Source organism: Lathamus discolor, chromosome 6 (genome assembly GCF_037157495.1).
Source record: "Lathamus discolor isolate bLatDis1 chromosome 6, bLatDis1.hap1, whole genome shotgun sequence".
In the NCBI taxonomy this organism is placed as follows: Eukaryota; Metazoa; Chordata; class Aves; order Psittaciformes; family Psittacidae; genus Lathamus; species Lathamus discolor.
In genome coordinates, this window is record NC_088889.1 from 83,808,413 (window position 1) to 83,821,442 (window position 13,030).

Consider the following 13,030-nt stretch of genomic DNA (forward strand, 5'->3'; position numbering starts at 1 on the left):
AGACCAAGTGCAACAACTGTGCGAAGGAGAATTGAAAGAAGGTAAATCCCATGGGTTGAGACGAGAACAGTCCAGTAACTGAAGTACAATACAATGCTACTGCTAACACCAATGACAATAAGGGAAATAAAAAGGGGAGAGAATATAAAACTAAAAGGGGAAAAGAGAAAATAAACCGATAAACACAAAATGATGCTCAATACCATTGCTCAGCACTCACTGACTGATACCCAGCCCAACCTGGGCAGCAATCTGAGCCTTCCAGGTAACGCCCCTGAGTTTATATACTGGGCATGATATGCTATGGTATGGAATACCCCGCTGGTTAGTTTGGGTCAGGTATCCTGTCTCCACTTCCTCCCAGCTTCCAGCACCCCTCCTCACAAGGAGAGGATAAGAGACTGAAAAGTCCTTGATTGGAGTAAACATTACTGAGCAACAACTAGAACATTGGTGTGTTATCAGCATTATTTTCAGACTAAAGTAGAAAATATAGCATTGCACAGGATACTAAGAAGGAGAAAAATAACTGCTACTGCTGAACCCTGAACAGTATCCACTCCTTATTCTGTATCACTCACACCATGCTCAGATTCTGTAGTTTTTAGTATAGCATCACTTTTTGTCTCATATCTACAGACACACACCCTACCCTGACAAGTACTGGAAAGCCACAGAGGGGAAAATAAATAAAGGCAACAAACCTGAAACAGATCCAATAAAGAAACATTCATTTACAACCCATAATTAGCCCAAGGTATTTATGCAAGATGAGAGGTAAGAGCAGTAGAACCAGAAATAGTTGGTTAATAATGAGCAAACCTGTTTATGAACCTTTTAGACAGGCCTTTGGTTTTAAGCCGCTGTTTTTCAAAGCGCCTAATCATCCCTAGCTGACCCCTACTTCAACACAATATAATCTAGCAGAATAAAAACCATTGGATGACTCAAGAAGCCCAAATTTTAGCCTCCAAACTCTGAGCCTAAGATGTATTTATTTGCTTACCAATAGTCATGAACAGGCTACCTCTATTTCCCTAAAACCCACAAGAAATTCTATCACCTTCCTCTGTAGGGAAGCAAGGCAATATAGGGATTGTTCTTGCTCCTTTTAACTGGGCCAGTTGGGAAAACAGTTACAATACAGATACTTCATTTATAAGCTGTTTAAGTGACAGCAGAACACAGCATCTGTTCTGGTCAGAGTGGAATTTTCTAATTCCAAGAGATGTTCTTGTTTTTATCAGTTACTGCAGTCTCCAAGATAAGCCACTAATTCGGCTACAGGGAATAGAAAAAGCAGACAAATGTGTTAAGAAAACCTAAGATACATGACTAACAACAACATCTGATAATGAGAACCAGGCCTATTAAAGTAGAGATGGGCAAACAGAAAACTACTGCTAACTGCATCACAAGATAAGGCAGCAGTTAGATGACACATTTGCAGCATGAGCTAGCTTCGTTTGAAAGCTTAGTTCCCAATTAGAGGCAGACACCGAGCACTTGCTGGTTAGTGAGGTGACTTGAAAAGCTGGTCCAGTCCTCCCATGCTGGACATCAGCCTTGAGTTATCACTAATTACAGGTCCCTCACCTCCAAGTGCCTGTGCCCCCCATGCAGTCTAATGCAAGGGAAGCATGGCCAATAGGAAGGTCAGCTGCACTCAACAGCAGCACCCCTATGGCAGAGCAAAGGAGAACAGGGCTTTTAATCCCGAGGTACAAAAAGGCAGGCCCAGAACATAGCTGAACAGCCAAAGATTTAAATCATAGAACGGTTACAGTTGGAAAGGACCTTAAAATACCACCATTAAGCTTCATTCAGCCTCAAGAAACTTGAGATCTTTGACTGAAGTGTAGTTAAAGACCAGCCAAGGATCTTACAAGCTGTGTTGCAGTCTTCAGTTCCTCAGGACAGAGCTACAGCACTGAAACCGATTTGAAAGCATAAAACTAGCATATATACAAGTACATAAAGTTATTCTAGAACATCTTATTCCGTCACATTTAGTTCTCTCTGCCTGTATCAGTGATGCATAAAACCAAATAAAATATCACTGCTTCAAAGGGTTTTGCTATTGTTGTAAACAACATACCTCATGCCATACAGCTAGCGCAGCATATTCCACATTTCTACCAGCCACATCCTCTGTAACCACCTCAGTGTTACCCTCAGATTTCCCATATATGAAAGTTCATTTTATACATTGAAACTGACCTTGAGTTTCAGGCAATTAAAAGGTTTCCAAGCCGCTGTGGGCTACATCACATCAGCCTGTGTCAGAACTAGAGGGCACTTCCCAAGTATGTTCTAAGCTAAAAGCAACAGAACCATGCACATGTGCAATTTTAAAATCCAGGAAACTTAAACTGACATCACCCCTTAATGTGGCAGCTGTCTTGGCCTTTGCAAGTTTCAGCAAGAGACTTGCTGGTCTCTGACAGACCTTTGATTCATTTCCACATTCACTAGCAGTTAGCTTAAAGCTGGTTACAGGCTGTAGCCTACACATGGCAGTCCCACACCTGCAGTTGTGATTTATGAAAGCCAGAGCCAAGTGAAATTATGACTGGCTTTACTTCTGCCTTGAAAAGCAATGTAGCGTTAAGTACTGCTGCCCAGGCTGATCTTTAGCCATTAGAGAGAGGCTACTGCCTGGAACGTGCAGCTCAGTGTATTTAAGTGCCACAAAATGTTCACCAAGCAGCTACCATTTGTCCCTATTAGAACCTCCTGCTCACCCAAGATTGCATCTAGAGTTTGTAATCTAGTGACCAGTATGAAGTGCAATTCACAGCTGGGCTTTGATTCTGCCCAGCAGGCATCATGAAAAGCTGATTGTTTTCATATAGCCCCAGCTAAGCTAGTAGTAGATTTAAACTGAGTATTTGTTTACTGCTGTGAAGGGCCTAGATGATGTTGACTTACCAGTATTGTGCCTCAACACTGCAAGTTAACTGCACAGTTAAGGAGCACTACATCTTAAACTAGTATTTTTAGTTAAATCCTCTTCTACAGTCCTAGGAAAGCACAGGAAAAGTGTGAAGTCTTACTGTGAGAACTGGCTTCTTGCTATACTAGAAGAGATTAATTAGTACCCTGTTAGTCATCCCACAGTGTGAACTAAGGAGGTGAAAAAGCTCTTTAGTATATGGCAAGCTGCCATGGTCACTTGAGTCTTACCTAAAAAGTTTGGGCTTTAAAGACCTTCAGTTCTGGTTTCAGCTAGAGCACTCTGACCAAAGACATTGGGAGCAGTGCCACTGCTTAGGCAAGGCAGACATCCATCTTTGTCCAGTCTAGTTCCTTGACTTCTATACAGTAACAGCTCCATAGCTACACAACTCATCCAGAAGACCTTTGCAATCGCATTTCTACTGAGTTTATTTGTAAAAAATACACTAACATACCACATTTACCATGGATGCTCTTCTCTTTAGGCATTTAAGAAAAGCCAAAATTAGTAGCACTGTGGCCACCAGAGAGAGAATACCAGCAGCAGCCATTGTAATGCCAGCCAATGCCTCCTTGCTCAGGAGAATGCTCCCTGCAAAGCAAGCAGAAAGGCAGTTTATGGAGGTAGAGCTTCACTCAGCATAAGCAATACACATTAACACCATGCTGGCTCAGTACCTTGGGTTGCAGACCATTGTTCTGGCACAAGGAGAACAGGACCCTGTAAGCTCACAACTGCAGAGTTCACACCTGGCATCCCACTCCCTGCAACAGCAGTGTGGTAGAGGTGAAGCCCGTAGTATAGCAAGTTATCTTGAATCAATGCAAGCTAACATCTGCTAGGACATTACCTCGCTTGCTTCTAGATGGCCTAGGGCATCTTTTCATGCACAAAGGAGAGTCTGGTTGAAAACGGTCACAGATCAGAACACTGCAATGGAAATATACCTAGGACAGATAGTGAGAGGTCCATTCATTTTAGGACAATGACTGCTTCTACTTACTGCTCCAAGTAGGAGAATAGTATAACTTACTAAGCCCGGGAGGGTTTTGTCACCAGAGACAAAGGCAAAAGTTTTCACTTCCAGCCTTTGGCGATAGTTCGCATAGTTGACACTGTGTCCCACAGGATGAAACACAGTCCTGTAGCTGTCTAGGTCATACTCACACCTGCCAAAAGGTAAGAAGCAAGTCAGAACAGCAGTGTAAGGAAGGTTTAATTATACTTTTTTTTTTTAAGCAGCAGGCCAAAGTTCAAGATGGTAGCACCTCTATCCTGAACCATCTTACAAGTCCCAGCATACCAGGGCAGGACCTGGAAGGACACATTGAATGAAACCCTTGTACCTGAAGCTCTGTTCCTAAAGGAGGGGAATGGGAGAATGATGTAATCTTCCCACCCACAGGCACTACCAGAAGTGCTTCCATTTCTCTGTCAGGACACTCACCCATCAACAACAATACTCCACTGGGGAAGTGAGGTGGGATCTTGTGAAGCTGTTGCCCAACAGTCATCCAATACCAGATGGAGGTTGGGATCATTGCGGTTCAGGACCTGAACTTCCAGGAAGATGGGCTGCCTTAGGTACCTCACTATTGGGTACTGATCATCACGGTATGGCTGCCTGTATGAGTCCTCTGCAAGAACCAAAACCCTGTTAGTTAAGTCAGTGTGTAAAGAGAAATTCCTGAAGAAACTCTGGTCTGGAGCAATTCCACAGCAGCCTGTCCACCAGCTGCAGTTTGTCCTAGAGTCATAGACTTGACATCTGCCTCAAGTAGCATAGGTGAGAGAGAAGAAAGCATATCTGGTCATTAGAAGCCCATGCACCAGAACAGTTCACTCCTACATCCTCCCCCTTACAAGCTCCAGTTGCTTCCCAGTCACATGAGCCCAGAGTCAGCTTTACCTGGGTAACTTAGAAGTAGTAAGGAGAGGGGACCTTGGTTCACTGAAGAAGCCAGAGAAGGAAGCTTGTCTACCTTTATAGTGAGGGAGGCATCACCATTTCTAAAGGAGCACAGGACTGTTAACCTGTGACAAGGAAAGGCAAGCTAAGTATTGTGTTCTATATATGAACATCCAGGACTAAGTATTAACTGAAGAGGTTTCCAGACACACCTGAATTCACTGTCCCTTGAAATCCTGTGCACTACATGGTCTGCCCATAATGCCCTCACCTCATTCTCATAAGTGATCTTCTCCCCATCAACCTGCAGATAATACATAGTGTACAGAATAACAGTGTTAGTGAGGACATTCCCAGTGCATGAAGCCCACCCCATCAATCTCTGCTACACACTTACCCAATACCTGGTCCCACATCCATTCAGTGGGACATGAAACCAAACCCTGTCATTCAGAGATGACTTGAAAGCAGGCTGGCATGCAGGATCTCTAAGCCTAAGTGTATCCAAATCTAGAAGTGGTGTAGTACTGTCAGCAAGGACTTCAAAATCCATGTACCCATCCTGAGTGCATACAGCAGCTGTAACAGAGGTTCACAAGTTGTCATGCCAGTCAGTGACAGCTCAGTCTGCCAAGAGCTGTTGTGTTCTGGCTAGAGAAACTGTCCTGTGAAGGACAAGCTCAAGAACAAGTCATGCTGAAGAATTATCTGAGCAACACTTGAGCTGAGCCACTGCAGAAGTCTGTCACTTACCTATTGGTGTGTGCTGGTCACAGGGGCACTCTGGATGCATCACCATTTTCACAGTCTCCCCATGGTAGTCAAAAGCCAGTTTCAAAGCAGATCTGTAGGACTGAAGTCCTGAACAACTCTCCCCACGTAGCTGAAAGACAAGAGTTACTCTTCTGAAGCATAACTACAAGAGCTCACTTTAACACACACACATATTAGAGTGGTTCCGCTTGCCCTGAGGCCACAGTACTCTTCAAACTCAGCCAGTTTGTTAATTTGCATTGCTCCAGGCTTGCTAAATACCAACACACTCCATAAAGAATATTTTCACCTCCAGCTGTTTTTGCCAAGAGGCTTCATGAAACCCAAGTTACCTTTGAATGCTGCCTACCTATTCTAAAGTAGGCAGTCAGTTAACACTCATCTTAATCACAGCCGCTCTCAGCCAGCCTAGGGCACATGGCTGACTTGACAGGTGCTTAGTCAAGGTTAAAGCTACTGTACTCTACCTCTCAGGAAGCACCAGAGTTGTGATCACACCAACCCCTGTAACTTGAGGATCAGGACTCACCCTGGACTTCAAGACTCGCTTGTTGATATGCAGCTTGACCCCTCTCTTTGTGTCCAGAAGAATCCCATTTTCCTGAAGCTTGTCCATGGGAATGGTCTTATCCTCTACACTCACAGCCTTAAGGGTCCCTGGGAAGGCTGGGATGGCAACAGTCATGTGCGTTGCATTACAAGTTGCTGGACCTGCAACAACTTCTTTGTTAAATACAAGAATTTCCTTGAGGCAGAAGCAGTCCAGGTTCTGACTTTCTTCATGCATTACCTGGTGCACACAGCATTCTTGACTCCACAATAAGTCTACGTTCAGGAGGGCCATACATGAGTTTGAGTGCCACAGTGTAGAGCACCTTATTATTGTGCTGGCAGAAAAGATAAAGCTCTGTTAGACAGTGCTCAGCTCATGATTCATCATATGACCAAACCCCCAAGGCCATTTACTATATCTGGTTCAGGACTGCTGCTATTCATGCTTGCAACAACAGTTTCTTCCCATCTGAACACCCTTTCAAAAAGAGATCTACTCATGAGAATGCCAGATGCTCCCAGGACAAACTATGGCTAGAATTCCACCCATATGGAGGCCCATCTGCTGTGCTGATGCCTGCAGTGCTCACTGTGCTTCCTTTTTCAGAGGGCTGGGCTGTTCAATGACAGCTATACAAAGTCAACCAGCTCTGCACACACCAGCTGCATGCTGGGCCTACAGTACTGCATCAACTCTGCAAGTGCTTTCCATAGGTCTAGAGGAGGGAGGTATCAAACCTCTGCTAAAGCAGCACTGCCCCCTCCATGCCAGTTCTTTGTTCACCTACCTTGTAGGAGACAACTCCAGTGGCAGTAAAGGCCACCTGAAAGATGAGATTGTGGCCATCAGTTAGAAGGCTATAGCCCTCTTGCATGGCTTGCCCAAGGCTCAGTTGATGTATTGTGGTTCCATCATCAACTGATAGAGTCCAGTTCACTGGAGTTGTGAAAACCTGTAAAGCAGGAGATCCTTTCTTAGAAAGGGAAGGTGTAGAATCACTAAGGCATTACAGAGCTCTTCACACAGCAGGGCCATGACCTTGCAGGTTTTACATTCAAGTTGGCTATGCTGATAGCATAGAATTAGGCTTCCCAACAAGATGGAAGTACCCCAGAGAGTTAACTACTCCTGCTTGGAGATACCAGGCTCAATCTAGGTCCAAACCCCAGGCACTCATGCACCTCCCCTCTGCAAGACAGAAGGCACATACCATATGCTCATCGCTGAAGCTTGGAATGAGTCTTGGGAAAGTAACCTGAAACACAGCACAACGGTTAGACCACTGGAAGTCAGTGGTCACAACCCTACAGCTTTAAGAAAAATCTCTACTATAGTTTTCAAAGGAGACAGCTGGCACCAGCATCCCAGTTTCCCCTGCAATAGGGCTGGAACCCAACCATGTGCATCATTAATGCTCTTCAAAGACCTAGTGGCCATGCCAAGATGGACATGCAGCCAACAGACCTCCCTGAAGCTGGCTGGAGCTTTCCCCATTTTCCACAGACTGCAGCCATCCTGCCTTGCAAACCTCTAAGCAAGACCTATAGCACTCCAATTCCTCTACTTACTGCCATGAAGTCTTTTGTACAGTTTGTTGTACCAGCAAAGAAAGGGGTAATGATTTCGTCTGCATGAGCACTATCGCAGTGAGAGCTGTAGGTTACATTTTCCTCTCCCATTGTGTCATTCACCATCAGCCTCAATCTTAGCTGGTGCTGACCATGCTATAGACAGGAGACATTAATTAGGAAAAGTCAGTAACACTCACTACAGCATAAGGACAACTAAAAGCCATTGAGAGCAAACTTTAACTTCGGAGTTGTTTCAGGTTGCTTACACCAGTGCAAGGACAAGGTGAATAGTTATTTTAAAAGTTCTCTGGAAAAGCATACAATCACAAGGTTAGGTTGAGGAGCAGAAGACAGAATTGCAGGAGTCAAGAACAATGCTCCAAGGACCAGCAGGCTGTAGTAGCTGAATCAGCTGTTTCAGAATTAAGTTAATAAATGCCAAAATACAGAGTCTTTCAGCATTTCAAATGCCTAAAAGCAACAGATTCCAGAAAAGCCTCTGCTCCTAAGGCCCATTTGGGTTGCCTCCCTCTTACTACTCTACCTCAACAGCTATGAGCAGCATGTTATGTCAATTGCTCTGTGTGAATATAGAGAGGTGTTGTGAAGCTCTTGAACCTGATCAATCTGCCTACAAGAACTCCCATAAAGAAATGAAGTTATTTTAATAGATAACGTAACATTTGTTGCAGGATCTAAAGGTGTTTAATCCACTATTGAAAGAATGACTATTCTGGTAGTATTTTTTTTTCCAGACTTCTAGTATGAACTGCTCTTGTAGAGCAGTATTATCAGAAGCCTAAGTATTTCTGTTCTTAAAGTTAGAGCTATTAAACCCAGTCCTTGCCAGGATAAAAGCCCCACATCCCATCACAGCAGCTTCCCAGAATGAAGAACCCCTTTACCTCCAGGCTAGTGCAGTTGACAAACAGGATACTAAGCAGGAGTCTCTCATAGTCCACAGCATAGTCACAGTTCACCATCTCCTCATCACTCATATCTAGGGAGAACACAGAAGCTTAGCCCTGCAGATAGGAACCTGTTTTCAGGCTACAGCAGAAAGGGTTAGGGTAGTAGCAATACATACCAACAATATACACATGCCAGGAGTAGTTGCCTAGCTCTCTGGAAAACTCAACATCCATTCTATCCTTGTGACAGGTCACACCCTCTGCAAAGGAAAAACCTACCATCAGCTCCACTGTCCCTTCCTGGAAACACACATGCTGCGAGCCCTCCAGCAAGTCAGCCATGCTTGAGAGCCCCCTTCCACACCAAGGCAGAGGGGAAGCAACTCCAAGCAAACCTAAAGCCCACATCCACAGCACTACCAGTCTGGAGAAGCCTCTTTACCCAAGAGATCCTGATCCCCCAGACCATCAGCACAAAGGGCTAAGGGCAGCAAAAATCCAAACAGAAGCAGCAACCTGCAAGAAAAAGAGCACCAAATGAGACAGCAGAAAAGAAATGACCCAGCTCCTGACCCTATCCCACTCACCACATCCTTGAAGCATTCAAGCACTGCAGCTTCACAAACAATCCCATCTTCTCACTGAGACCACAAGCTTACTCTCTGGTTCCCCAGGGAGGATTATATAGGGCCTGGTTCAGGCTCCACACAGGTGCTGCCTTTCTGCTGCCCAAAGCACTGAGTGCTCACACCTGCCTCTCATAGAGATGTGGTCTCTGTACTATGAAGAGGTGGGCTCGCAGGAGACTTTGATGTGATATTAAGTCTTTGGCATCGGTTGTTGTTTCCTTCTATTTTGAAGGGGGTTTTTTTCTTGCTCTGATAGTATACTCTTCATTCTCTTTATTTCCTTGTCAGGTGTTGCACAGACAAATGTGCACTTTTTTTTTTTTTTTTTTTTGGCAGTTATTTTTTTAAAAGGACATTTCTGGGCCACTTTTTCTGCTAATTTGAAATAATTCCACTGGTAGATTTGAATGTAAATGAGAGTATTTTGTTCCCCTGTATGAGCTAATCTGCAATGCTGATATAGATACAATTAGGAAGAAAACACAAGTGGCAAGTTTCAGGTCTTTAGTCTGGAAGATCTCTGGAGACTTTGGCTCGACTGTCATTGTTCAGAGCTGCGGGGAAAAACCTGAAAAGAAAAGCACCTCAGATTTATGCTGCCTTTCAGCTTCCCCAATGCTTTTGATATTAAACAGATTTGTAAAAAACCCAGAAACTCGTATTTTAAAAGTAATTGAATTCTTGAGATGTGAAAAAGCAAAAAAGACGGATCATAGGAAGAGACTAAAATGCATAATATGGGTGGTAATTTAGGAATGGGATGTTTAATTTGGCTTCAGGGAATGACAAATTTTGTATTAATGTAGCATGTGTTCATGTAAAATATATTCATTTACATTTTTTTTTACAGTTACAGACCTCTGCCTAGAGCCCATTTTAGAGGCTCCAGCCCAAGCGACAGTAGCTCCAATTCTCTTAAAGCCAGAGTTGTCAGAAAGAGCTGTCTGTTCACTGCTGGTAGATACCGGAGTGCTGGGAAGTGGGACAACAGCATGGGTGGAAGTAGCTGCAAAGTGTGTGACTGCCACCAGTGCACTGTGTGGCAAAGCAGTATGATCCATACAGGCAATGCAGATCACTAAAGTAACTAAAAAGATTCACATTCTTTATGAGCATCTCTTTCACTTTCATACTTGTGAGAACATGGCAAATGCAGAGTTAATGCTAGTATGCAAGTGGGGATACCAAGTGTGCACAATGCCACTCATAGCAGTAAGCAGCACTAGCTTGGATCCATAACCGCACCAGAGTAAACAGCACAAAAAGAAATCACCCTTCTGCTTTTGTCATCAAAAGGATTAGCAGGTGGCTAACCTTTGGCAAGTAATTAACTTCCCAGAGACTCCTGAATTCACAAACATATGTCATGTACCTTTTTTCACTCTTTTTAAAATAAGATTCATTGTTTTCAAAGGCAATGGTTATACAGAAAACTAATGGAACAAAGCCATACACAAGTTTATTTTATCATATATCTATTATTATTTAGCTTGGGATTAACTAACACAGTAGAGGAAAAAAGTGTTTCAAGTATACATCCTTTAACGAATTCCACAAATTAGGTACTTTCAGGCAATCAAATCCAATGTAAAGTTAAATTTACTCGTAATTTCTCTGCCCCTGATTCCCAGCTTCATTAGGTTGATGGGAAAGCTGTAAGTCGCAGAGAGCTTTGGATCAAGTTCTCACAGTGTGGCTGACTCTGAGTTGGTAGGATCTCAGTCTTGCATCACACCAGAGTGATGCTAGCAGCACAGGGGACATCTGTGGAAGCCTAAGCAGCAGCAATGCATGGTCCCTGTGCAGAAGGACAGCCTGTCCTCAGCTGCTAGAGTTAACTCAATGTTTTACCAACTCCCAAATGCCTCCTGACAGGTTGTGGCTTGTGTAGGTGAAAGGTGATGTTGGGCCAGACAACATTTAACAGTTAAAGCAACACTGTTATGACAGTCACCTCAACTGGGTTAGCCCTCTGGTGCTTTAGCATCTCCTAATACCAGTCTTTGACTATGTAAGTTTGTCGGATGTAATTCATCAGGGTGTGCTATAGTAATTTGTTGTTGCTTCACTCAACACATCTGAATCCACCTGTTAAGCTACAAGAGAAAGCGGGGCCATTCCCTCCTCAAACTGTTTAACCTGTAACAATAACTATGTAACAATAACCTGTAACAATATGGCCCGAGTTGCAACATACATAACAACTGCAGCCTGAGTTACAGGTGAACAGGTAATTCATGGCCTGAAACACACAACTGTCACCATGGCTTGCCTTTTTAAACTTTTGCAGCAAAAACCTGCAAGGTCTCCTCCTCCAGTTCTCTGCTTTTCTCTGTTACTTCTTTGATTTTCTAATGTCTGGAAAAAAGGCCTTGCCCCAGAGCTGTGCTGAACACCCTCAAGCATCGGGGTGTTACATACTGTCTCCAAAGAGCATGGATCGCCTCAGCACAGATGTACTTTCCTATGGGCTTTGCAGTCCCTGTCCTTCACACACTGGCAGTGGGACAGCATTTGTGACACCAGTGAGCTCAATATGGCTGTCCTTGGGACTGTTTGTATAGCACTGCTGGTGGTATCAGGGGAAAAAGAAAAACCAAAACCAACAAAAAGGCTTTAGCAATGCAAAGAGCCCAAGGCTGGGTCAGGGCTTCTATTTTTGAGCAGTCCCAAAACACTCATTGCAAATGTCACTATGATAAAACAGGAAATGTCACTGCTTCTAGTCTTATAGAAACCCCCCAGTCTGCTTTTATGTGCCCAGTATGGCGAGAGATCGAGGTGTGCAGGTGAGAAGAGACAAGGCTTTGGTAGAGTTGGCTTTATGGACTTTCAATTTTAGTATCTTTCCCTACTGATTAAAGCCTTGCTCCTGAAACAATGTGTGCAGGCAGACTGCAAGGGCTAACCTTGGACCCCAGACTTGGGTGCAGATAAATCTGAACAATGGTCATGTCAGGATGGGTCTCAGGCAGCATCAGTATGGGTCATACTTAACTTCACTGTGGGAAAGGGGCTGCTCACAGGACATCCAGCAACAGTGTCCTCAGGCACAGCAGTTTTGCCTTTCTAAGGAGTGAAGAAATAAGCTCTTATTGTTGTTTAAATGTTGTCCTCATCTCTGAATTGTGTAGCCACAATTACCCTGTGTGACTAACTTCATTCTTCTCTAAGCCCATTAGTTCCAGGGATCTCATTAGGCAGGCAGAGACTTACTTGCCTCATCTCCTATGGCCTTCACCATACCACATTTAGTGCTTATAAAAACTGTAATGAGGAAATGTTGTGCTGGATAATACCTCATGCAAAACAGATGGCACAGCATCACTGTTCAGATCAGGCTCTGAGTTATCTAGAACAACATAACTAATGATGCTGTAGTCTTCGAATCTAAATAGTTTAACTGGTAATATTTTATTTAAGCTAGTTCTGAAAAAAACAGAAATAATGATCTACATAACAAAATATAAAAACAAATCAAAGCTGCTAGTTAAAGAATTCATTAGCTTACAACAGCACATACTGTCACAACAGAGTTTCTCTTGAGCCTGGTAAGACATTTCAATTGGAAGTGGAATGGTTTTGAAGTTCTTTTCAAACCCCAAAAGAAAAGCTTCATTCTAACTACTCAGGCAATTTTAAAAGTTCACAATTTTGAGCTTTCATCTCAAAACAAAAATCTCCATGCAGGCTGAGAAATTTAGCTCATTTGACATTGAATCAC

The 13,030-nt window shown here is 43.5% G+C and overlaps 1 protein-coding gene across 1 annotated transcript; it reads right to left on the bottom strand.

Moving 5' to 3' along the window:
• Window positions 1–3,362: 3,362 nt before the first annotated feature.
• Window positions 3,363–9,355, bottom strand: ZP2 (zona pellucida glycoprotein 2). Its single transcript, XM_065686463.1, has 18 exons — window positions 9,265–9,355; window positions 9,120–9,193; window positions 8,854–8,937; window positions 8,672–8,766; window positions 7,764–7,919; window positions 7,406–7,450; window positions 6,983–7,147; window positions 6,433–6,529; window positions 6,172–6,353; window positions 5,622–5,751; window positions 5,266–5,447; window positions 5,081–5,172; window positions 4,869–4,993; window positions 4,407–4,596; window positions 3,993–4,128; window positions 3,810–3,906; window positions 3,637–3,723; window positions 3,363–3,550 (listed from the first exon to the last, which is right to left on the bottom strand). Exons 1-18 carry the CDS (start codon window positions 9,309–9,311, stop codon window positions 3,405–3,407), a joined length of 2,130 nt encoding a protein of 709 aa, XP_065542535.1. The 5' UTR covers window positions 9,312–9,355; the 3' UTR covers window positions 3,363–3,404.
• Between the last annotated feature and the right edge of the window lie 3,675 nt (window positions 9,356–13,030).

Coding starts and splice junctions, on each gene's coding strand:
- ZP2 (XM_065686463.1), bottom strand. CDS start 9,311: ATGGGATTGTTTGTGAAGCTGCAGTGCTTGAATGCTTCAAGGATGTG. Junction 8,938..9,119: donor GGGGGATCAGGATCTCTTGG/GTAAAGAGGCTT, acceptor TTTCCTTTGCAG/AGGGTGTGACCTGTCACAAG. Junction 4,994..5,080: donor TCAAGGGACAGTGAATTCAG/GTGTGTCTGGAA, acceptor TCCTTGTCACAG/GTTAACAGTCCTGTGCTCCT.